The 27,367-nt window shown below is 38.4% G+C and overlaps 1 protein-coding gene across 1 annotated transcript in view; it reads right to left on the bottom strand.

Moving 5' to 3' along the window:
* Window positions 1-851: 851 nt before the first annotated feature.
* Window positions 852-27,367, bottom strand: part of tsnare1 (T-SNARE Domain Containing 1) — a 132,798-nt gene continuing 106,282 nt past the window's right edge. The window contains exons 11-12 of the mRNA XM_046399447.1: window positions 22,329-22,437; window positions 852-1,546 (exon numbers count right to left, since the gene is read on the bottom strand). Coding sequence (XP_046255403.1) covers window positions 22,342-22,437 — 96 coding nt within the window. The 3' untranslated portion in view covers window positions 852-1,546; window positions 22,329-22,341. The remainder of the gene's footprint in view (window positions 1,547-22,328; window positions 22,438-27,367) is intronic.

The raw sequence follows: 27,367 nt of genomic DNA, 5'->3' as shown, positions 1-27,367 counted from the left end.
AGGTCTTGAAAATAAAATCAGGCTTGCAGTCTTGAATTTAGGCTTCTTAAGAAGTAGAATCAGGTGTGCAGTGCCAAATGGCTGGCCATGACCAATCAGGAGAAAGGAGGTAATTGTTTTCAATTAACTTTTTTCATCAGTGAGCCAGGTGTGGATGCCAGGCCTACAAAGACATAAGAATTAGTGTACAGACAACACACACACACACACACACACAGACCCTGTGGCTGGACTACAGGGTCAGCTGAGTGACAAAGTTACACCATTTGTGCAGGTAGCTGAGCAATGGAGTTTCATCATTGGCTGTTGTGCTTTCAAAGCATTGTAGTGTTGTTTTCTATATTGTCCTCAGGGAGCCCAGCTGGGAGTGCATAAGAATGTTTTGGAGGTGCAGCTTATTTGTCTGAGGCTCCTTTGGTTGCTATTATATGAAATATCAGTTTGAGTAATAATTCATTTATGTGTTGCAAGATAAATAATTTGTGTTATTTCCAAATGTCAGCACATGGTTTGGTTCCTTTGTAAATGATTTTAAAAAATATGCAGACCTCAAGAACACTGGTGGATATGGTTCTGCTCCAGGTTTGTTCCTGTTAAAGGGGAGCCTTAAATTGCTGCTGCTGCTGCCAAATTCTTGCTCGGGGGGAAAGTTAATTTTCTGTAGCCTAAGTGAAAGGCTACAATTGAGCCCTGCTCTATATGAAAAGTGCCTTGGCATAACCTCTGTTATGTTTTGGTTTGTTTTGTTACACAAATAAAATTGACTTGAAGTTTTCTTTCAAATCAAACAGATCCAAAGGACACAGCAGTGTCTATTTATATTTTGTGTTATTTGCTTACATACAACATACATACACAAACACAGCCAAAACTTTCTGTTGCTCCTGAACTTACTTTTATTTGGGAAGATATATTTGGTCAAACAATAATTAACTATATCAACAAATGCTACTGTATGACACTGAATAATTACACTACAAGCTGATAAATATTAAGTTCATTTTCATAAAAATACATAAAAGAAGCATACAATACAGCACTGAAGACAGTAAAGCTCAAACTGCCTTGTCTCACCCTGAAAGGCCTGCTCTTCCTTCATCTAGTTTTCTGATAAAACACCACAGTAAGGACCTGAAGGTCTGTGATATACAACAGCAACCATTCAAATCCAATACAGGAAATACCCCAGCTTGTGCCTCTGATCTAATCACTGAATTGACATTTGTGACTTCACGTCTGATGATAACATTCAAGTCACAATAAACATCCACAGTAAATAAAGAGAGAGAGAGAGAGAGAGAGAGAGGTAGAGAGACATAACCACAATGATGATTACATGAGAGGCTCAGACTGGGGCTAACTCTTGAAAAATTGGTACGCTTAGAAAGGCCTCCATCTCCAGACTGATGCACATGTAAACAGAGGCAGGGATGATGGAGTAGGGATGTCGTTGGAGGGCAGCTCCCTCCTACTGGAAACCAGCTGCTCAGGTCAGGGATCAGACTGGGTAGGAGCCCTGTGGTGTCACTGTAATGACAGCAGCTACCTGTAAAACACAAGCAGAGCAGACAACAGGCATCAATCACCCAGCAGACCCCACTGCCTCATGGTTAGCCATGGTGCTGTCAGCTTACACAAAGCACATGAAGCTCTTACAGGAGCCCTGCATCGGGCTTGTTATTTCTTTTCATTTGTGAATTACTAAGTGGTGAGACACCAATTTGTTCTTTTTTACTCCAAAAGTGTCACAGGTCGTGGGAAGTAATTTATGATTGGTGGTCAACGGCTGAGTTTTAATTAAGTCCAGGCCAAAGTTTACAGGGCTTGAGATGGAAGTGGTTCATTAATCACCAACTAGCAGACTAACATGCTACATGAAAGGCTAGAGCACATCACTTTTATTTGGATTACAGTTAAGAGATGAGACCTGTGAGAAAGAAGATTCTGAGGATTATGTTTACATGAACGAATATGATCAAAATATGAATTTAGGATCAATTTAGGTTCGCCCCACCCTGTGTATGAATTATTATATAATCAATAAACAGAGATGGATGAAACTTACAAACCCCCTTTACACAAGCCTGTTTAAGGTAGGACTGTTGTGTACTGTTATACCACCTCAGTGAAGAGGTAATGTTATTCCTCCTCTGAACCAGCAGCAGAAGTGGTGACACAGTCAAATCGGTCAGTGTAAAATGAGCGAGTTTCCGTGTTGGAATAATGGGACTGGAGTGTGATGTGTCGATATGTGTTACGCAACACAAAAATGGGCATTGAAAAAAGTAGCTAGCAGCAGATAGCTAACTCAAAAAAAGAACATCAACAAGCAAAAATGTCTGCAAACTGGGGGTCTGGAAGCTCCTCACCCTCTGAGCAGATCAACCATCACGTGACACTTGTACATTGCATGAGTCAAAAAAGGTAATATTTGGCAGAGCTGACAGTCTAGCAAAGACACATGCATGAGTCTATACAAAGGCCATCACTAAACACTGACGCACATTCATTTCCTGGGGACCCACCCCAACCATAGCAACCATAGGCCTAATTCTAAAATTGTCCAAACCCTAACTTTGGCATAAGCCTAAATTTACCTGCTTCTTTACCCATACAAATTTAATGATTACATTGTGAGGTCTTCTGTTTTGTCCCGAAAAGAAAATGAACCCCCACAACACCAGTAATACATGTCATTACACACACAGTCCAGTCGGGATAGCAAGGGACAAAGAGAGAGACAGTGAGAGAGGTGCAGCAAAAACAATCATGGAGACACAGGAACAAATATTATTTATTTTATTCAGTTACTGTGGCAATACTAATAAAGAAGATTAAATTGAATTGAAATAAGTGAGGAAGGCAGATAATTTTTTGCTTCCCAAGGTTTTCTGATGGACTCAAGGACTTCCAAGCCTGGGAGTGATAAAGAAAAGATTAAAACTGTATTAGTTGAAAAGAGCCAGGCACTTCATATGTATGCATTTCTGCCAAATTCAAAAAGTAGAACTAGAATGAGGATTTAGAATTAGAAGCTCCCATAACCAACAGGTAGATAATATCAAAAAAAAAAATAAATAAATCAAATGTCAATCAATCATCAACAGAAACATTTAATGGAATTTAAAAAATGAAGAAAAAGAGTAAGAGGAGATCAGCAAGATCAGAATAACGCAGGAAAGGCAAACAGGAGGAGGGGAGTAGCAGAGAGGGAGAGGATAGAGAGAGCGATAGGGAGGGAAAGAGTGATGAGAGGGCTATGAAGTTTGACAGGAGAATGAACATGACTACACTACAGAGCTCGTCCATGAATAGACCTAAGGCGTCCGTCAGATTGGTGATTTTGTGCCCTTCTGCACAATGTTGCAATCCTGATCAACTGGAAAGATGCCAGTTTAGGAGGAAAGGAGATGCATAAAGCAGATTTCTGTCAAGGTAGATCTGTGTGTGTTTAGAGTGTGTATGTTAGTGTGTGTGTGTGTGTGTGTGTGTGTGTGTGTGTGAGAGAGAGAGGTATAGTTAGCTCTTTGTAGAGATCAGAGGCTGTGGGTTGACTGTGTCTGCTTGGCTCACACAGTCACAGAGTGTTGCCAGTCATGACCACATCAAAGCTCGGCCTCCCTGCCACCACAGAGAACACCCAAACCCCACCGCCACATCCCACTTCCGCAAAACACACACACACACACAGAAGTGTGTTTCCATCATCACTTAATTATCACTTAATTTCCTGAAGACTTGAAATGGCACTTTGATTACGTTTAGGCAGAAATACAACTTAGCTTTGAAAGGTCAGTGATGTTTGGCTCCACATGAGACGTAAACTCTTTCTCTTCTCGGCCTGTTCTCCATGGTGAAGCTCATATTTGGGACTTTCTCGCTCTGCACGTTATTCTACATGGTGTGGAGAAGTTACTCTGATCATCTCATTTTGACGCAAATGTGGTAAGCAGGTAGTTCAAAGCCATGTGTCCTACCTTTCGTGTCTTGCTGAGACACCAGCAGATGCGGTAATCATCCCTCTTTGTACAGGTCAACTATGCAGGCACACAACTATGGCAAGTGTGTTGAAGTTGAAACAGGAAGTAGATCTGTATACTGTGATGGATGTTTACATTAGGTTGACCAATAACAAAGTAATGGTGGCCAAAACTATAACAATCAAACCTATTTTAATAAATTGGAATCCCTCCTTCAATCAAAGACGGGTACTATGGGATGGTTACTCAGAATTCAGACTTCAGAATTTATGATTTTCAATAAAAGTGAAAATAATAAATTCAGACTTAATTTATGATTGAAATTGACTTGGCTCTGATTCATAGAAAATGAATCATGCACAAAACAAAAGCCCTTTAAAGATTGCCAAGTTCATTTTTACAACCCTCCTTTACCCTTTAATGAATCATAATGAGCACCTGCCAACCATAAATAGGTGACATCCCATGAATTAACATGTATAGAAAGCTGTATTAGCACTGCTTTCGCCGGGTCCTCACTGACAGCAACTGCATCAAACGTTGAAAAAAATCCAAGACATGGGCTGACTAGTGCTACAGTGTATCAGGCTCCTTACAATACACCCACAAAAGTAAGAAACTCAAGTTCTGCGAATGGAAAACATGTTGTTTTTCTGAAAGTGGTGTCACATTTTCTGCTTTTCTCCAAAAGTAATTAAAAAAGTCAGGCTTGCCAAAATGAACACCATGTCCCAAAAGATATATCTGTGTAGCGTTTTGTAAATAATAATCGTTGCTGCCTGGACAATATTCACTTGCAAGATTTTTTACTGTTTTCATCAATCCTGTAAGTGGAACATCCTTAATCTGAAAAGAAGTTATGAGTACTTGGGCACTAGCAGCTCTGGTTTGTATTTTGGAATCATGTTCTTTGGTTTCTGCTACTAAAACACTTGGTAAGTTAATTATTGAAAAAGTTAACACAGTGTACTTTCTGCTTGACAAAGGCCTTATGCAAAAGCATTTTTGTATTCTTATCCTAAACTTCTCTTTCTTTCTGTGAAGATTTACTCTTTCCAGCCTGATGTAAGTCACCTCTTCATGAGGAGGTGAAATGCGACATTTGATCATTAGCATAACCAGTGCCGCTAAACTGGTATTTAAGGTTAAAGGTTCGGCTTTATTTTTATGCAAGGTTTATTCAAAAAATATTACCAAAGAGCAAAAGGACAAATTTTACGCTAATGTCACATTACACAACCTCAAGTCCTTGGAGATGGCAGACAAAGACAACAAATGTTTCAGTGTCAGTAGTGGTATTAGAGGACCCAAAACAATCAGAAAATATTAGTGCAGCTGTCAACAATGTGTCATCAAAGCAGAGCACCATGACAGAAGTAAAGTGAGACAATTTTCCTAACTACTGAACTGCAGCCTACGTTTTTCAGTGCCAAAATAGACCTATGCCAATACAAGCATTCCCCCCAGGTTAATTTAGTTGTGTGTTGTTTTATCTTAGTTAATTTCCATAACAAAAACATTGCTGAATATCACAAATTTGAGTTGTTCTTGAATTTTTCCCTACAAAGTCACATTTTCTATAGAATACATGATACAGATGTAAATTAGCAAACACTTGAAATACACAAAACCTAGAGATTTTTGAGATTACCTTACCATTCAGACACTGACCGTATTTCAAGACCTGCAATTAGCTAGAAACATTACAAAATCCAACACTAAACAACGTTGTGATCTATACGTGAGTGAGGCAGTTATAGTGGTTCCCAGAGTCTTGGGAGATTTAGAGGTTTCAATCTAGTTTAGATCAATACAGACTCAATAGGTGGGTCAGTGCTGTCCTGCCCCATTTCCAGAACACAGTGTCCAGATGCAGGAAGCTAATAGCTCATATCAATCACAGCCAAAACTGGTTCCTTGGCACCACCATTGATTGTCAGTCAGTAGTAGGATGAATGGCATCTCTGTAATGTTGTGGAGGCCAAGCCAACAGGATTTGTGTGGTGGAGGACTGAAATGTCCAGAGGTCCTCACAAAACTGAAGGCTTTATTGGTTTAATGTTTACCCTCAATCAATCACATCAAGTACCTGGAAGAACTGGTGGTTTAAGGTGTCCAAAAAAACCCTCACAAACAGCTTAACATTTGTGACTTGTCACAAAATAGTGACCAGTTCATGTTTACAGGCTACCTTATATAGCCGTCCAGTTTCCCGAATATGTTTTCACAGACATGTTAAATTTGTATGTTTCATACGTACTATATTGACATTTAGGTAACTACATCTTCTGGGCATTATAGGGGCATTCATTAATACATTCCAAAACACACCTAACTCTTTCTGATGCACCATAACAGTATATAGGTGGGCTTATGTAGTCATTATATATTATAAACCCCATCAGTCAACCTCTAGTTTATAGCTTAAGACACTTATTAATTATAAACATCTATCAGGCTTTGTGAAAGTTGATATAGTTCATCAGAAAGCATTATCAGAGTTTATGAATGTAATCATTCTGCATTATGAATGCATTGCATTACATTATGAATGCCCCCACTATAGATGGGGGTCTTCAAAGAAAGTGTTACCAACATTTCTGAAACTTAGACAAGACGTTTGCCAAGCAAGAGATGTTGAGACATTTTGCAGTCATCTTTGTGGCAACAAAACCTGACATTTTAAGGTAGAACACAACCATTTTCTGACAAGACCCAAATTGTTTTTGTGCTCAAAACTCCTCACAACTCAAGACCTTCATAGGGTGATTTCACATCATTCAGCTTTGCACCTGTGTTTAAAGCCAACTTGTTAATTTTCTGCTCTTCCAGAAAAGATTTAGAATAACATTGTGTATGATATTACAGCCAGTACCTCATATAAACAATTACAAACTGAAGGGGTAAACTGTAATCACTGTCATCATTTTCAACACCCACATACCCTGTCATGCCTCTGTCTGCTGTTTACTGCTTTGTTCCTGTAAGGATAATGCCTGATCTTATTTTGCATTCTTTTGTATTTGTCACTTGTTTTGTTATCCACCACGGCACTTGAAGGGGAAAAAAAGGGGGTTTTACCTGAGATGGCCTTGTAATATTATTGTAATAATAATAATAATCAGTATTCAGTAATCTGCAATCTGTAATCAGCACATTGTTCAGGTCAGATTTACATACATATGAAATGTTTTTAAGTAACTAGTTTGATTGATATTCCTTTGAGTGCACAATCCAAAAACATGATTTGGAAAAATTAATACATTTTGAGATATTTTATCAAACCAACCAAACACAAGTTAAATGTTAATCCCTGGAATGCAAAACAGAAAAAAAAATACTTAACATAATGAGTTTGTGATCTGGACAACATTCAGTGAAGAGCATATTTATATATTGAGGACAGGTCAAGAGGTCATTGCTACTTTGTGACAGTGAAGCAGAGCATCATTTTTGAGCCTTCACTGTTAGTGCATTCACTTGCACACAGTAACCTAAACCTGTTTTGTTTTCTTTTTTCTTTTTTTAGTATTATTGAAAAATACAATGTATTCTTAAATATCACATTCTCTTATCCACTGTTTGGATTAATGGCCTCAACACATAACCAGCTGTAAACACACTCTGCGCTGGCTGTCCCATTGCTTTCCTTTGGAGACAATGGTGGTGCCCAACACAGCCAAGCTCTACACTTTGCGTGGCACACCTATCGAAATTGTCACTGGTGCTTTTTGGTGGCAATTTTGACAGGTGTGTCAATTTATTTTAAATTTGACTTAAGCTGTTGCAGACCTGTGCCCTGTGTTGAAGTGAGCAAAGAGCATATTTCTTATAATGTGAAGACAGCTTAAAGTTGTCATGATATCAGATTGATTATCATGATGTTATTTATTATAAATAAAAAAAATCCCAACAATGATATTATTGTGATATTGATACGAAATTTTAAAAAATTCCATCACCCAAATGTATTTTTAAATTTGATTATTGATCATTTTAACAAATAAATTATTCTCAACATATGGGTGTAGGGAGGTGGAGACGGTCTGTAATCGCATTTACACAAAAGTGTACAAAAAGAACAATTATGCCAGAATGAATGGTGAAAAGGCAACCAGATCAACTGACTGAAGATCCACATGACCTAACATCTGTACTGAATTTGTTTTACACAATATTATTATATCATGTGTATTATGAACATGATATCAATATTTAATTTGAAATGTTATGGTTATTGTCAATATTGGTAAATAATCACATGGAAAGTTTTGATTTCACCTGTCACAAGTTGAATGGAGCATTTGAACCCAGATGCAGGGTGAACAGTATGACAAAACAAGACCACAGAGGAAGGCAAACTGATGACCTGACAAAGACAGAATGGCAAACTGAATTAAAACACAAAATAAACTAACGAGGGAATGAAGTGTAGGTTGAGAAGCACATGTGAATGGACTGAGGTGAGGAAACAGGAGGAACTGATTGGCTGGGGAAAACACTGGGAACACAGCAGGATTAATAAGGCTGATGCAGGGCAGGTGTGCAGTCAGAACAGGAACTGAAAGCCAGGAGAGAGATAGAGGAGCACTGGGAAAAAACAGGGGAAAATGAACCACAACTATTACCTGCCCAGACCATCTGTATTTAGATTCTAATGCTTGCAGAAATGGCAGTCCCTACAGCATGAGCTAGGTATATCAAAATCATGAGCTAAAATTGAGCATAGCTGAGCTAAAATAAAAATATTGTGCTAAACTGTCACTTTAGTAAAAGTCACCCATACAAAAAGTACTCAAGTAAAAGTCAAAGTATCTGATATCAAATGTGCAAAAGTATCAACTAATGAGAGTTAGATCACTAGTGGAAGAAAGTACAAGTAAATTATACAAATATACGTATGTATGTACTGTGTTCTAGGTCAAAGAGGATGGAAACACTCAAGCGCATTGTACTTAATTACAGTACTTACATAGATTCATTTAGTTACATTCCATCACCAGCTAACTTTAGCAAGCAGATAGCAGCTAACAGATATTAATTCAGCTCCAGTTCTTTTTGAAAAAGAGACATACGTGACCCGTAACGTAACCCCTAACATTTTCTTATCCAGACTCGTTAAGTTTTCTGCTTTTGTTTTTTTTTTCCTCACAGCAAGCGGTTGCATCATGTCATGTCCACTCTGCACACATCTGCTTCCATATGAGACGGCATGAGAAGCCTTCGTCTGAGGTGGTGCATTGCTACCTGGCACAATAATCTTAATAAACATGCTGTAGTTTGTGATGCACTGCTATTTTGTCTTGTAGACCGTGCACATTTGAAGTTAGAGAGAGGAAAGTTCTCCTTTCAGAATTCAGTTTAAACTCTGTATAGAATCTGGACTTGTGTAGTCTGAACCAGGCTTAAGTTTATCAGAACTACTCCTGTTGACTGCCCTGACCGCTGTCAGTCAGTCAGAGTATAACAGTAAAAAGCTTTCAAACTGTTTCAAACTACTTAACAGCTCCTGTCATTCCGAGCTGTCCCAGTTCCATGGTAGTCCTCATATGATATGATCCAGGATTAAACCCTCCACTGGAGGATGACACTCATTTCACCTGTTAAGGTAATCAGTCGGCTTTAGAAAATCTCAGATCTTCTGGAAAGCTGTTAGCAGAGCATGCTGGGAGCTGGGCAGACAAACAGACAGTGAAGTGTTTGCTTGTGTTCTGCAGTGGAGGGAAGGGTGGCATTTTGATTTGACTGGGGATTAAAGGTCACGAGGAAGTATTTAAACACTTCTGCTCAACTTTGGGCTAATCATTCCTCCACAGCTGTGAGTTGGAGGAGTCGGCAGCACTCTCAGATCACCGTTGTCACAGTGCGTTGTCTCCCACTTTGTGGTGACAGAGCCTTACCCACCCAGCCAGTAATCCCTTGCAGCAAAGTTTGGAGTAAGCTGACGGCATGGAAAAAGATAAATAAGGATTTTCATTTTTTACTCTGTAATGAAAAAATTGCACAGCACTTTCTTCGCTGCATTTATCTCTAATACAGTTTCAGATATTCCCATGCTGTAATTTACCACAATGCACAAAAACTTTCTACCTTTGGTTTTTCACAGTCCAAATAAATGGAACTTATTTAAAATAATTACTTCTTACTCTCAGACTAAGCATACCGACATTTACCGTCTACTAAGCCTGGCTGAGCAAGAAACACATCTATACGTACAAGAAACTTCTCCCACTTAGAGAAGAGAGATTGAGAACATCAGTGACAAATGTCTTGCATTAACTTTGTTGTTTATTTTCCCCCCGGAAGATGTGAAATAACCCTATTAAATCAAGTAGTCACTTGGCCATTAATCTCAATGCAGCTGACTAGTCCCTCAAAGCTAATAGGGTTTAGAATTTGCATGAGGCGAGTTTACCCACAAAGCTTCGCCTAAGAGGATTGCTGTTCAGACAGAGAGCTTATTGTCACACTTGTTCATAGACATGGATTAACGATACCAGGCCCAAAGAACTCCACTAACTCTGGCAACAGCTCACAAGTTCCCCTTCACTGGCTCAGATCTCTATTTCAGAGGGACAGAAATTCAGACAGTCTGCAGCACACATGGCAAAATACCTCATATTTGTTTAATTTATACAAATATTTGTCCAGGGCCAGTTTGTTAAGCATCAATCAAAATAATGTCCTCATGCATACCATGCTCATGTAAGCTGGTAAAGAGAAAGTCAAATATGATGATGTTTCTGCATCCCTGTTTGAAATGATTAGTCAAAACTTACTAAATATCAATTTTTCTTTCAATATTTACTTCCTGTCATATCACTGCAGCATTTCGGCGCTCCTGAATTTCCGCTCTGCGTTGTCAACTTAGCTTTTAACATCATTTGAATAAGCCTCTTTCAGTGCTGGAGTGTGTGCTGTGTTTCACAGTGACTAAAGCAGCTTTGGAGTCTAAATATAACATGTATCCACTGCATTAATTCTTTAATATTTATCAGCAGGGAAAAAGGTGTTTGAAATGTGGCATATATGCATGTTTAAAATTCAGTAGGAAAACAGCAAAAAAAAAAAAAAAAATACTCAAGTTCTGCTCAAGTTGTGACACAGTTTGATCAACACACACACATGCACACACTGCACCTCCAGGACAGCACAAATCCTTCAAAATCCTTTGCAAAAACACTATCTTGCCTACAATTGCCCACATTGTGTTGCTGATCCACACTGTGAATTACAATAACAATCTGAACACTGACTCTCACTTGTGTGATAGCTACTCAAGAGTGACAACAGGCTGTTATGATACTACATCAGAACTGCAGTTTATTCCCTTGAGTAAAGTGGAGTGTCGAGGATGTGTATCACATCATAGTCACAGTGTAATCCAGCTATTGTGGAGCAAAATGACAAAGCAATGCAAAAAGAGGATTTAAAGGGGGCTAAATGATTACAAATTCTTTTACTCTCTATCTATTGATCTACGGCTCCCAGTACTCACTTGTTTGTTTTCAGGGTCACAGAGAAACTGGAGCTAATATGCAGATAGGCTTGTGAGGGGACAGCATTCAAAGGCTGACAGCATAAGTGAAACCACCGACAAGGTCTGTCCACAAACCCGAACGTGATTGTTGAACATCTCCTATCAGAAACCATAGTGACATTTAGAACCATAGTCTGTCACCTACAAGTCTAGGTGTGCCATTACCAGTCATGTGCAAAACTGTATGTTTCTGCAAGCGACAGATAGTTTTGTGTCCTGCATATGTATTACATGAATTTCTCAAAGGTGGAAGGATTGGCTTTGGCATGACACCGGGACATGATTGCTGCCAAAGAAGAAACCACTATTTAAACCCCCTAAAACGGCCAACATAGTGGATCATTTTAGCAAGATTTATATTTTGAGACAAGAACAGTCTGCACTGTATTTTGAAGGACACACTAGGAGTGTATCCAGCCATGGTTGGGGTGACAAAATCAGGTATTTTAAAGCAAAACGTAATTCCTTTCCTAACCCTAACCAAGCATTTCAGTGTGGAGTATTATCACAAAGTACACCATATCCATGATGTTAACCACACTAATAAAGTGCAGACCAGTGTTTTGGTGAGGCATATGAAGAATGCAGATGCGAGATGTCAGATCCATGGACAAGGGATAGCAACTTCCTTTTGGAATTAAGGATTTAAAATTTACTCATTACGTGTGCTAATTAATGGGGCTCAGCTGGCAGACATGTTACTCCACCAAAATAATTTCAAAATACACAGCAGGATGCAAATTCTACATGTTAGTAGTAAGTCAAGACAGACGTTAGAAGAAGATAGAAGTACATGTAGGAAAAAACTAACCGCCAAACATTCCTTCAATCATCAATGTACAATTGATCAGCCCAAGAGTACTTTCAATGTGACACTGAAATGTCCTCTGGGAGCCTGAAAGCATGCCAAAAGAATTAGCACAAGCGAGACAGGGAGACTGCTAAACCGAACAGCCATGTAGTTATCTTTTGTAAAATGTAGTTGTGTCTTTTGAAATGTTATTCTTTGTTTTGTTAAATGCTGTTGAGCTTTCTGAAATGCAGTTGTGTTTTCACTTTTGAGACCACCAAAATAAATAGGCCAACCACCTGACAAACAGTCCCAGTTTTGTTTTGTTTTGTTTTTTCGCTGAAAAGTGATACCTGCTAACGCTGGAAACAAGGTTGAAACAAGGTTGGTGGAAGCTAACAAGGGTCAGAAGAATAAAGAAATAAAGATAAGCTAAGATAAGAGCAGATATAAACCTGTTAGGAGCATTTGATGAAAACAAAGGGTTCACCAAGATGTTGTTCTCTGGGAACTGTAAATGTCAGGACTAAAGTAGTGGACTAACTGACCAACGTTTTGTGTGGCTATAAATGGTTACATACCCCCCCCATCAAAACATCAAATCTTTTCAATATACTGCATATAAACATATATATACATATGTAGGACAGATATAAAGGAGAAGGAGAGAAATACACTTATTTTTTCATCTCAAAATAATGTGCTAGACCACAGTGACATGTCCTTACTGACGGCCAACAGGGCATGTATGTACTTATTTGAGGGCATAGTTCCCTGTCATTATGGAGACCTCCCATTAGCTGCTTGTTTTCTCATACTTGTGTGAAGAAAGGTATGTGACCAGTCTAATTTCTGTCTCTCTATCTCTTGTTCAAAGAGCTGGTATGTTCATGCACAACCCCTCCGATTTCTGTCATCAGTGGATGCACACTGTAATGTTGTGCAGCAAAATATGGCATATTTAAGCAGTAAATACTAAAAGCTGGAGTGATAAACTTGACACAGAGGAAACAGAATTTAATTTTTAAAATAAACATTTTTTTTTACATTTAATAAATCAATTTATATATTCATCAATCAATCAAATACACAATAGCCTAGTCCAGCAATGCAACAGCAGGGTTTCTAAACAGTCTCACTCAGTGGGATTTTACATTTCCAGGCTTGCAACACAAGATTTTGAGTGTTCCAAGTTTTCCGAGACCTTGATTTCAACAGAATGTAACATGCCAGTGACCTGTAATTATCACTTCCGACAGCAGAGGCAGCATCTGCTGCTGCTAAGAAAAAATTACATCGTCTTGCATTAAGGCCCTACTCATGGTCCAAGTCAAATTTAGTCCTACCAGAAATCTACTGAAATGCCTCCATGGTTAAATTCTACTTTGATTAATGGTGGCAATTTTCAGACCTTCAATTCACTAGTCAGATATTTTAGCCTTAAAATCTATTGTAAATATAATCAGCTTTTAACTGCCCTTTACCCCACTATAATTGAGGTTTGGGGCTGGGGGTAATTGTAGAATCGACAACCATCAAGAAACGTGTAACTATTAATCAGCTGACAAAAGTAGCACAATTCAAATATCATTATTGTAAAATGTAATGGGCTATTATTTTAATTTTTACAGTGAGAAAAAAAATATGTTTTTCCTCTGCTGTTGCTTATGCAGAGAGTGTAGTTTCAGTACATGGCACTGACATGCATATAGAGAAACTTACTCCCCAAATGACTTTGTAAACAAGATGTGAGGGCAGTGCCAGTAACATAATTCGTATAGAAATAAGTGTCAGGATGCAGTTATTGCATTATTTAGAGTGCCATAAAGAGCCAGGCTATTGATTTGAGAGCAGAAGCGGCTCTGCAGTTATTTCTGTCAACGTCACCCTCATTAAACTGATGTATGACACTTGCTATTCTCCTTTCTGTCTGTCTTGCTTCTGTTCTCCAGTGGTCTTTCATTCACTTTTTATGCACTCTATCTGGGGGGATGTCTGTTCAGACCAAAAAAAAAAAAAAAAAAGCAAGGGACTTACTTGTTGCCATTATCAGCCTTTTAACATGATGAAAGATGTGATGACATGTCACAATTTCAATCATTTATCCATCATTACGTAGTTTAATCATGTAGTACATGTATATCCCTATTATTGAACAACTAACTGTTATCAAGTTTTGAAGTAACATGACTAAGAATCTACAGCTCTGCTAGCAGCTCTGTAAGGTCCTGTACAGGTACAGTGCTGTAAAAAAATGCTAAAATGTTTACAGCGATAATGCTAACAGGCTAATGCTTTATCAGGTGTGATATATACACTATATTGCCAAAAGTATTCACTCACCCATTCAAATAATTGAATTCAGGTGTTCCAATCACCTCCATGGCCACAGGTGGATAAAATCAAGCACATAGGCATGCAGACTGCTTCTACAAACATTTGTGAAAGAATGACAGCAACTCAGCCATAAAGTGGCAGGCCATGTAAAATGGCAGAGTGGAGTCAGTCGATGCTGATGCACACAGTGTGCAGAGGTCGCCAACCTTCTGCAATCACTACCTCCAAATTTCATGTGGCCTTCAGATTAGCGCAAGAACAGTGTGCAGAGAGCTACATGGAATGGGTTTCCATGGCCGAGCAGCTGCATCTAAGCCATTCATCACCAAGCACAATGCAAAGCTTTGGAAGCAGTGGTGTAAAGCACGCCACCACTGGACTCTAGAGCAGTGGAGACGCATTCTCTGGAATGATGAATCACGCTTCTCCATCTGGCAATCTGATGGATGAGTCTGGGTTTGGTGGTTGCCAGGAGAACGGTACTTGTCTGACTGCACTGTGCCAAGTGTGAAGTTTGTTGGAGGGTTGATTATGGTGTGGGGTTGTTTTTCAGGAGCTGGGCTTGGCCCCTTAGTTCCAGTCAAAGGAACTCTGAATGCTTCAGCATACCAAGAGATTTTGGACAATTCCATGCTCTCAACTTTGTGGGAACAGTTTGGGAATGGCCCCTTCCTGTTCCAACATGACTACGCACCGGTGCACAAAGCGAAGGTCCATAAAGACATGGATGAGCGAGTTTGGTGTGAAAGAACTTGAACTCCTGTCCCGACCTCAACCCAATAGAACATCTTTGGGATGAATTAGAGCGAAGACTGTGAGCCAGGCCTTCTTGTCCAACATCAGTGTCTGACCTCACAAATGCGCTTCTGGAAGGACGGTCAAAAATTCCCATAAACACACTCCTAAACTTTGTGGAAAGCCTTCCCAGAGGAGTTGAAGCTCTTATAGCTGCAAAGGATGGGCTGACGTCATATGGCATGTCACTTAAGTTCCTATGCGTGTAAAGGCAGCGAATACTTTTGGCAACGTAGTGTGCCATTGTCACCATATTAGCATACTAATTAGCAGTAAACACAGACTGAAAGGAGTGTCACTAGTTCGGTGTTTGATCATTTACATATTGAACAAATTTAAAGGTCTAGTCTGCAAAATTAAGGGGACAAAATGGAATAGAGTATTCATAATTATGTGTTCATTAGTTCATAAGTCACCTGAAGCAAAGAACTGTTGTTTTCCTGACCAACTCTTGAGTGGTGGCTTTCGTGCTTTTCATGTTTTAGCGGTCACTGTAGGGGAGGGTGAGACAAGGAGTGTTAACTTGATAGGTGCCTGCAACCACATTGCTATATGCCACTAAATCCTACAAAGAGGACCTTTAAATTTTGACTTGATGATGCTTGATGAAAAATCAGGGGATTAACATCACTTTTAAAAGTATCATCTTGGAATATTAATGTTTTTGATTACTTTAATTCATTTTACCTTTAACTTTTATGCTAATGTATTTATCAGATGTTGAAATATTTCACTGCATAATTTAAACTTTGACCTGCTGGTGGCACTAGATGAAATGTCAGGGGATCACCAAAGCCAGTATGGATCAACCTGAGGCTAACAAATATCCACAACAAATATCCTAGCAAATCTTCAAATAACTGTTAAGATATCTCACTCTGGACAGACCAACTAAGTGACTGACTGGCCAGCACATACTGCACTCCCAAAAGCTCCACCATCATGGCTAAAATTATGGCAACAGGGAGAATAGCTTGATATATGAAGTTTTAGGCCCTGTGAACCTAAAATTTTCACACAAACACCATATAACCGTTTCTCATGATCTTTACAATTAAAATCTGTTAATACAAGACATAGCAGTTGTATGTTGTAAATTATATAACAAATGTTTTACTGTCAATAACCTCTGTGTGTAACCACTGTCCCTGCACTCTCAACAAAATGAAACGAATATGTCTACCTAACTAACAACCTGTCAGCCTGTCTAACTACACTTACAACCTGCAATAACCGTTAATTTTGTTGGCCGCAACATTAATTTTGGCCACTTAGAGGCAGCAGAAACAAGTTGAGGACAGAACATATCGTTATCTTTTCACTTGCTAGGGTAAACTAGAAGACACCTCATATAGACACATACCAACATTATCATTCACTTAGCATGTTGTTTCCAGTCCCACATTCACGCTCTTTTAACTCTAAATATGGCTGTTCATCTGCTAAATGCTCCACTATGTTCACCTGTTGCTATTTGGTGTTGAGCAGGTAGAGCACAGTGGGTGTTGAGAGCTTTTTCTCTGAAACCAGCTGCTGCTGTACATGACACTATGAGAGCAGGGAGAGCAAAACAAAACAGTAAAGTTGCAGATAAACAGCCAAACAATGAGCTGAAACTCACTGTAAAGCTCTGTAAAGCCCAGGGGAGCTGCAGAGTCTATGTAGCAACACCTTTCATGGTATTGTTTTCACATTGTCATTTGAAACATTGCTATAAAAATATCCTTTGCTATATAGGTGCAAGTAAAGCCAGCTCTCCTGTGGTGTCCACTCAGTCACTGTAATATTGTGCCACTTAAATCTGCTGTCACTTAACTGCACTTTGTAAATGCAGGTGTCATTTACTGAACCACAGACTGATGGACAGCTTGACTGATCAAATCTCTTATAGCAATAAACATTAGTTTTATATGTTTCACAGACTTTAACTGCATCTACACCGGTCCTCAGGTAGACTGTAACAGTTTCTTTAAGCAACACAGAGGGAGTGCACAGAGTTCACCTAAAGCTGACTGTTCACTTTATGAGATTTAAGGTTGGTAGTGGTAGGTAACATCCGCCAGGTTAGCTTAGAGGTGAGAATCTGGCAATATGATACACATCACAAGACAGGAGTTACGATTAAATAAATAGTGATATAGTGATATACTGTATCACAATACTGTAAGTGAGGTGATATGTTGTTTCACAGACCTGTGTTCTATGTGTTTACACCTGAAATATGTGCTTACTACATCCTGTATCTGTTGTTACGTTGGACTAGAAGAATCAAACTGTCAAGTCAGCTGAAGATAGCAAAATGAGGCACAGTCCCCAGTCTTTGCATGTAAGCCATTAATTTAAGTTATATGTTTTTAAAAGTGTTTTTAAGGATCAAGAAGCATGGCATTGCAATATTCAAGTGTATCAATTTTTTGCTCCCCTAAGCATGTGAAAAAAACCTGTAATGCCCCTCTACCCACCATGCTACAGTATTCTGTGTTTACTTACTTGGTTGCCTCCCTGCGTTTTTCACATCCTGTTTTGATTCGATTTCTTCTGCCAAGTCCTTTCAGTTTTGCTGATAATAAGGTGCTTTAGAACTAAATGAACTTGGCCATGTGTTACTCATATATTTTGTTTTAAAGTCTGTTAAGGTAAAATGCTTTACAAGAATGTGAAGATGTTCGTTCTTTTTATTCATCAACACTTTAATCAGACATATATGGACATGAACAGTCACTGGCATGTTATATCCATCCTTTTACTTATCTCCCAGTCAAGGCTTGAGTCAGGTTTAAAATCCTGCCATTTACTTTGAATCTGTAACTTGACACGACCTTTATATATACTTAAATGTCCTTCACTGGTTGTCTACTCTTGTTTGGTACCTTTCATTAAATTTCAATACATTTCCAGTTTTGATACATTTTGTGAACAAAGTTTTAAATGCATTCCTTTTCTCCAAGGTTTTGTCTGTGAGTGATCCTTTGTAAATCTTGTACTGCCTCACATGTTGTATATTTGCTCTTTGCTTTCATTCTCTTTGATTTTCTTTGACTGTTTTTATCTGCACCTTTTGAAGCACACTGGTCAAACGTGTTTCAAAGCACCATAATAATAATCTGACAGTGATATGGACGCTGAAAATTGTGTATCGAGCTATGAACTGGTCAGTAAGCAGATTTTCTGCCTCGGTTATGGGTTATGGATATTTTAAAGCGCAGTCAAAAGACAACAAACAAACAAAAAAATCCTCTTTGAGATCAAAGATAATTGACTTGCTAACCCAGTTATATATTGTCCATGAAACTTACTGTGTCCAGATATGTAAGATCAGCTATAGTCTATATTAGTAAATCTGCTTTAAAAAAAAATTTAGAATGACAATGACAATGCTTTATAATCTTAGTTATAGTGCTGTATCCACCAAAGCATTTTTTTCCTGAAGAGTGTTTTCTTGAGAGTGCTATCAACAAATATTAAATGTAAAAATATTGGTTGATAATTAAATAAATACAAATATTGGCATGAAAACTACTTGGTTGCGCTCACAGTGCTTACCTGACTTAAAAACGTAACTTACATTAAAGTGAAAAACAAGTTCACTTTGACATTTAGTCACACAACAAACTCAAATCCTGGTCTCTTAGAGGGAAGTGCTGTGTTTGACCCATCCAACTACACTGACTACTTCCTGACTTTTCTTGCTCTTTATACACTAGAGAGGAGCCTCCAGAAATAACACTAGAGGGGTGACTACAGCTTCATACTCAGAAGCATAGAACCACTGACCAGGCTATTGTATCTAATACACTGGAGAAGGTTAGACACGACAAAAGGTTGTCATATTCACTTGCAACCACAAAGCATCTGTTACCCTCTAAATGAAAAACATTTATTTGTGCTTGTAAAAGAGAAGAAATCAAATAACATGAAGAAGAACTCTGAAATATATAACCAATGTGGTTACTGAAGAAAGGATGCCCTACTGCTGAAACATTTCCAGGGAGCAAAAAATCAGGGTATTATACCAGTATTATGTATATATAATATTATACAGTATTATACAAATATTCCAGTATCAAGTGATAGACTGACAATATTGTATGTTTAAAATTATGTTGGCAATGAACATAAAAAGTATAAAACTCTGGGGTAAAGTTTTCAGAATGTTTGGGAATTCCAGATTCTAGGACCTCAGTTTGATTTGTACCGTCCATTTGTGAGGATTCAAGAATTATGTTTTCCCTTTATTTTGCCAACTCTTACATTTCATTAAAACACGATTTCATAGTTCAGTACCCTTAGTCTGTTTAAGAGGCTTCTCCCAACACATTTCCTGTGCAAACATTTAATAAAATGCATGAAAGTAACATTAAGTGAGAGTTTATTTAACTTTATTTAACATAATTGTGTAACGTGTAAACAGTAGAAGAGATGATGGACTTCACAGTGGCCTGTTTCTTTTTATAGCACCGAGACTATCTCGCAGTGGTAACTGATAGTGTCTAGCCTGTCTAGCCACTTGAGTGTGGACCACCAACCCCTGAGCCTCGACATGGACCAGTCACCATGGGAGAATCGATTCACCTTGCTGTTTTATGAATAGAATGCTTTGTTCCACAGGATTTCCATTTTCTTCCCCTCCAGAGAAAAATAGGTGACAATCAATACTTTATGCAAGCAGAGACATCTTGTATCGAACATCAACTATTTGTCAAGAGAGCTTTTCCAGCCATGAGTAATATGAAACTTAAGTGAGATAGGCCTTCATGTCATATAGCCACATTTTTAAACTTTCAAGAATATTTGGGAACTTTACTCAAAATGAAATCAAATAATCTATCTGATCACCAAGTTCAGGCCAGAGGTTACCCATGTCTCAGCTCATCTTCCGTACTTGTTCTAATTATAAATACCTATAACAACAGCAACTTCCAGTGCACAGCATGGCTGTGGATATTCCCTGATGGGGCTTTTAATACATTATAACTACCTATACTCACCTACACACATCTATTATAAACTGTAGTAAAGAATCATAGTATGCTATAAAAATCCACACAGTATCATCAGTTCGCATCTATCCCGTTTTATGACTGTTGATATAGTGCCTCAGAAAGCATCGTGTCTTTTTCAGTGTAGTTACAAGAAGCATTATAGAAGTAAGGTAACATCTTGTTTGCCCTCAGACTTGGCAAGTTAACATAGTCCTCAATAATTATAAATGGAACATTTACAAGCTGCCATTAGCTAGAGATAACTTTTGTTGTGAATTGGCGCAATATAAATAAACTGAATTGAACTGAACTGAATAGATGAATACTCTGTAGAAGAATTTCTGTATTAGTGAACTACAGAAGCACCCAGTCCACTCAGGGTTGCAGAGTGATATTGCTCCTCTGCCTATCTAATCCTCTGATCTTTGGCGAGACATCAGCTTGCTAGGAACACTTTAATAAGAGCCAAAAGTTTGCTGTTTGCACTTATGACATTGACAGTGATCATCTTCAGATAACCACAGGTGTCGTTTGTCATCTTTACCAGTAGGAGTGATGGTCAGCCACAGCTGAAAGTGACCAAGTGACCATAATTTATTTTTTTAAATTAAAGCAAAGAGCAATAAAAAAAAACAAAACAAACAAAGACTGATAAAATATCTAGAGTTCCATAACAGAGTAGTTAGCTGTGATCAGCTTGTCTTTGGTATTTTGGTATCAACGGGGAACAGAATCAATATTGGAAGAAGCAGTCATCCACCCCTAATCTCAGAAGACCTGTATTACTAATGCTCGTGAATGGAAGTTGCTGTGTTATGGCCTGATTATCTGTGGGCTTTTGTATTTTTAGGGTTTTTTTTTTTCAGCTTCTCCTGCCTTGCACTACATTTAGCAAGTATTTTGTACAGTCATACATTTTGGACTGTATTATTAGAAACTCCAGCACTGTATAATAAATTGATTGAAGAATCTAAGATTACAGAAACCTGCAAAGATGGAACAGCCCACACATAATGACTGTTTCCCAAAACATGCCCAGATTTTTAGCGTTGGCTGCACACTGAAAGACTAAATACAACACAGAGACAACACATTGGGCATTTATTGAGAGTTGCCAGGAAACCACTGAAATCTAGTGAGAGCAAAGTTTATCATGTGTTGAGGGACCAAAACCTGATACACGGCACAAATACCCTTACGTTTTTCTTTCTTTTTCATTTTTTTTGCTCACAAATGGAATGTCAAAAGTCACATCCATTCTTAAATATCACACAATATGAACACTGAGCAGCTACTACAGTGCCACAGTGGAAATGAAACAATTATTAAAAGTCTGTTGCCAACAAATTGTTTGGCAACGTCCATGAATTGTGAAGTAAATATTCTCTGTTTCCAGCAGCTGTGAGAATTTTCTGCTTTTATCTCTTTTGTATCACCATAAGGTGATTATTTTTGGGATTTTAGAAAAGAAAACAACATCTGACAATATCGCATTTTAAAGACCAAACAATGGGTTGAGTAATAAGAAAAATAAGTGATTAATTGATCATGGAAATAATGGCAGTTTGCTGACCCAGACTAGACCAGACTCAGTCCATCTTGGCCAACTGTCTTCAACCAAATGATATTAATTAGATTTTAAAAATTTTAAACTGTGTCTCTGCTATCAAATGGGAAAACTGGGGTCCAAACTTTCAGATGGTGTGTGTGTGTGTGTGTGTGTGTGGTTAGAATGCAGTCTTAAAATTAAGGGCACACTGGAAAAATGTCACTACCCTATTATATGTGGTGAGATCACTTTAATAAAGGGGAATATTGACTCAGATCCTAACATTATTTAAAACAATATGGAACTGACAATGTCAGGAACAGGTTGCAGTGTATTTGTGGATGATGGATCTTACCACAGCAGCTACTTTATTTTCTTGCTGAAACAGCAATGATGATGATGAGGATGGTGAGGATGATGGCTCCGGCCACCAGGAGGTAGCACTTCCTCTTCCTCAGCTGCCTCTGTGGGGAGAAAGCATTCAGCTGATAAGTGGAGTTCCAGCATGTTTCTTTTGGACACTGAATGCATAAAGTCTCCAAAAAGAAAATCATTGCCGTGTTTTATCTTTGCACAACTGGTTTGCTATTAAATGCTAAGATTTGTATGTTTTCTCTCTTCTGGTGGAGACAGCAGTGATTTAACCAGTCATTCATTAGTTCATGAGAGCTAAAATATTCAGCTCTGGGCCCTCATTTTTGCATCCATGAAAGCTAGTGCTACAGTGCATTAGCAGCCCTCTAAATGTCAAGTTCCACTTTAATAATCATATAGCCACAGCACTCACACTGCCTTGTTTTGTGGTTTTTGAACTAAGTCAGTGCAACCCTACATCACACATAAATTGCACGAACAAAAACAGGCAGTTGTAGCCCGGACAAAAACAGATAAAATGAAATGAATGGGCTGACTATCAAAAATATTCAGTTGGTGGCCTGCACATTCCTCCATCAAAGCATGCGGTCATCGCTGTATCGGCTCTGCTGCACATTATTTTTGTCTATATGATAGCCTTTAAATGACTGAAAGGAGGAAGAGAAGGGAGGCAACATACAATATAAATCCCCCAAATAAATATTTTTCTTGCCCTGAATTTATTTACTCAGCCTATGCAGTGTATTGGTTGATCAGTGTGTTTGTGGTTGTGTCATTGGTTGACTTAGAAAAACTCAAAAAAGTAAAATTAAGATAAAATGGTGATGCTAATTCATTGACCACCTTTTCAAAGAGAATCTTTTGTTAGGTGACAAAACACCACAGATGTGAAAATATACACAAAAACATTGTTAGCTTTAAAATGCTAGCTTTGCAAAAAAGGACTGAAAACTGTTAACTGGCAATTGCAATATTGCTTTACCTGGACAATTATGGAAAGAAATGAAAATGGAAATGAAATGAAATGGACAACTTTTAAGTACTTCCTGTAAAACTGTGTTGTTGTAGATGCCTCACCATTAGAAATAAAATAGATGAATGTCAATACTGGGTGTCGTCCTTCAGTGTCCCATTCTCACCATACGTTGGCGACAGTAGCACACAAGCTGCAGGCAGCCTACACTGCCTCTCTGAACTTACGTTGTAGGCTATCATATAAGCAACCATCTCACATCCCATTCCCCAGTCAGCTCTCTACTTCAGGCCGTGGTCGACTGCACATGGATGTCGGGGACAATGACTTGGCTGGATAGCTAGATAGTCTTGTTGTTAAGCATGCTATCAATTAGATTTTCTGTTTCTCAACCATATGCAGTGTTATGGACTTGCAATCATGGCATTAGCTTTCTTCCTTTGCCAAGTTGTATTTAAGTTATCTAAGTTTGTCATATTTCCTTGAGTGTAGTGGATTGTTCCAGTTACAATCAAAAACTCAAAACTAAAACTTCAGGTGTTACCAGAGAAATGGAGTTTTCTATATTGCTTATCTGCCAGGGTCGCAGGGGGAATACATTAATTCTTATTGTACATTTGTTCACTTGTATATTAAGTTATTTTATTTATTATCTACATGCTCTGGATGCTGATATAATTTATCAATTATATAATTAATGCTTAATAAAAATGTTTTTCCTTTTTTTTTAATTTAAAAAACTCTACTAGCCTCATATGTAATTATTTAATACTTGATAATTTCTTTTTTTGTCCATTTGTTGTTTGTGTTAATGTGTTAATATAGATAATCAAACAACCAGTCTGCCTTGTTGAATGGAGCATGCATTAAAATCTGCTTAATGACGGAACACAACACTCAGAATCTTATAAAAGCACAATATTTCATTGTCACTTGCGCTTGTTATTTTCATTTTAAGTGCTTATAGATGTTGAATGGTTTTCTGCACTAATTTCTGTCCCATTTTGAATATTGCCTGCAGTGTAATTTGGATTTCAACTGCTTCAAACACTTATTCCATACAGCACCAGTTTCATTCATCCATGTCAATTATTTTCCATGTCTCCAAAAAAAAAAAAAAAAAAAAGAAAGAAAAAAATGTTGACTGTGTTAAACAAAAATATTAAAGCAAATAGAGTGAAGAGGGGGGTTAAGGAATATTTATATTTCCTAGTCTCCTCAGGCGGTGACGAAGCGTTGAAGCACAGAGTCTATGTTGTTTTGAAATGCTTTTTCTCCCGTTTTTTTCCAGCCTGTTTTCTGCTACAAAGGCAGCAAGAGCAGCGGCGTTAGACCAGAGCCGAGGCTGGAGTCTTTAAATCCTGACGCGCTTCAAAGCAGGGAGAGAGCAATTCATCTTCTTATCTGAGACTCAAAACAGGCTTTCTGTGTGGAAGAGAGAGGAAGAGAGGGAGAGCGGGGAGAGGGAAGAGGGAGGAAAAAAATGCTGTCGAGTAATTTTCCGTTTAAACGTTCCACTCCACAACAATTTGCATAAGCAGCCCTGCGTCTGTGATAAGAAGATTGGTAATTTTCAAAGGCTCTGTGGGGATTGAGAATTAAAAGCCTTTCTCCGCTATCTCCCCTCTTGCAGCTGGCCACCACAGATTCCCCAGCTTCTCTCACGCGTTTCCTCCTAAACTACGCCTTATAAACTTTCTCTGCCATCCTCTCCTTCTCTCTGCTCGCCCTGACAGAGCCGAGTCACTCCCTCTCTCAATATACTGTATTCCCTCCCTCCCTCTCTCTTCCATGTACTCTTTTTTATTTTATTTCTCCAGCACATTCATTCCAGCACTGCTGTTATTTGGGGAGAACAAGAAAATAAATAAGGTAGAGGGGGAACAAAAAAGGGCTTAGTATAACAAAGGAAGTGTTGCAGTATTTTTAAACCAGAATTTTCCAGTTTGCAGGGCAGGCTGAGAGGCAGGACAGAGAGACTCGCAGAGGGAGAGACAGAGGAGGATATAGAAAGGATGCTCTTATCACCAGTGACTTAATCTGCCAGAGAATGTGTCTTTAGTGCCAGCACTTCAGGGCCTATGGGTGCTGCAAGCCCTCAGGGAGAAGATAGTGTGTCCCTGAAGGCACTTTTTATTCACTTTTAATGTCCAGTTTGAAGGGAATGGGTCATGTTTGAGTTGGGATATAATCGGTCTGGGTTTTTCAAGACTGATATCCCTACTGCTATTTTAAAAATCAGGCTTCCAAAAGCTTTAGTCAGTATCTTAAATCATGATGTTAATGTCTTAAAAGGAAGTTTTACTCTCATCAGTGTGGAAAATCCTCTCAAGTGGTGATTTCCTCAGCGGTGCTTACATTATCACTATGACAGCATGTCTCTGTGTGCGTGGTATCTACCTGTTTAGATGCACATTTTCAATTTGCACATAAAAAAATGTGGAATTACCAGATATTCCAAAAAAAATGACTCTTTTTTTTCGAAAAAAGTTTTTAAACTCAAGAAAAAAAAAATCAAGAATCAAGTATGACTAAGTGCAAAGGTATAGCGAACAGGGAAGTCATAAGCCATGACATACAGTACATGAAGTATGTGACTTAAGTAGAAAAACAGAACTTTAAGGAGCGATGAGGAGACTTTAACCTTCCTCAAAGTAATACAATCATAAATTCCATATTTCCATATCAAAACATAATTCCATCTCTATAGTTTTCTCCATTGTTTTCCACTGTTGGGTGTTTGATTGACACTCCTTTAATTACTTTGTTGCACTGCTTTCTTCTGTTATGGTTTAAAGGCACCAGACTGAAGAATTAGTGCCACCAACTGTTTATTTCAGCAACTCCTAATATCCTCATAACACTATCGGATGTAAAGATGCATTAATTCCTATTTTCTTTTGCAATCAAATTCAGCTTTTTTTTTTTTTACAGTTAAATTCATTTAAATCTGCTACATTTCTGAAAAATGCAAAAATCATGCATTTATGATTTTGCTGTCTCGTTACATAAGGCATATAATTAGTCTATAGGTAGCCAAGTTCAACAGGTTATATTTAGTATTAGATAAGAAACTTTTAGGAGTTAAACTGTTGCTGAAGTCAGTGGTGACCATACATCAATTAATAATAATTTACTACAAAGCAAACAAATCCATGTATCTTTGACTCAATTTTCAGGTCCAGCTTGCAGTGAGAGAAGATTAAACAGAGATCCTTTTCCCCAGTCACGTTGTCCTGGGATATCGTGGGGCCTTCCCACACCAGCAGATATATCTCCAACATGTTCAGGGTCTGCCCCAAGGTTTTTCTACCCAGTTAAGGAGGAAGGAGGCAGAAGGAGAAGGAGGCACCTGGGCACAGATCCTGATCAGGTGTCCAAATCTCTTCAACTGGGTCCTTTCAACAAGAATGAGCTAAACTGCTATTGAAGCTCATCAGGACAATAAAACAGAATCTGGCTGCTCAGGCCTGTGATCTTATCCTCTCAATCGGAACCCAAAGTTTATGACCATAGATAAAGGTGGAATTCTACAGCTCACAAACCAAGACAAAAGTAAAACTACATTCCCTGCATCAATCTTCATTTTTCTGTTTTGTGAACAGAGGCCTGAAATACCTAAAATCCATCAGCAGGGACAGTGGCTCCATTCCACCCTGTAAGGAACAATTCATCTCTTTTTTGGAATGAATATACTGGCCCCAGTCCTGGAGGTGCTAGGCCTCATCCCAACTGTTTCACACTTGGCTGCCAACTGAAGTTGATGCACAGCGGAGGTCACAATCTGACAAAGTCAGCAGAACCACATTATCCGCAATAATCAGAGATTCAAGCCTGGGGTCAAGAAAGTAGGTGCTCCATTCTTTGACTCCACCTCCATTAAAACCACATATATAAAAGGTGACAAAGTGCGACCTTGGAAAACTCCAGCACCTACTAACAATGATCTTGAAGACACAGCATTATTGCAACAGGCCAAGCACTTTCCAACAGAAGCAGATCTGACAGAAAACCTCTGAAAACATGATCATAATTCTACAGAACAC

The sequence above is a fragment of the Scatophagus argus genome, chromosome 9 (genome assembly GCF_020382885.2).
Source record: "Scatophagus argus isolate fScaArg1 chromosome 9, fScaArg1.pri, whole genome shotgun sequence".
NCBI lineage: Eukaryota > Metazoa > Chordata > Actinopteri > Scatophagidae > Scatophagus > Scatophagus argus.
The sequence above is the reverse complement of the archived record's forward strand: the minus strand, read 5'-3'. Positions and strand labels throughout refer to the sequence as shown.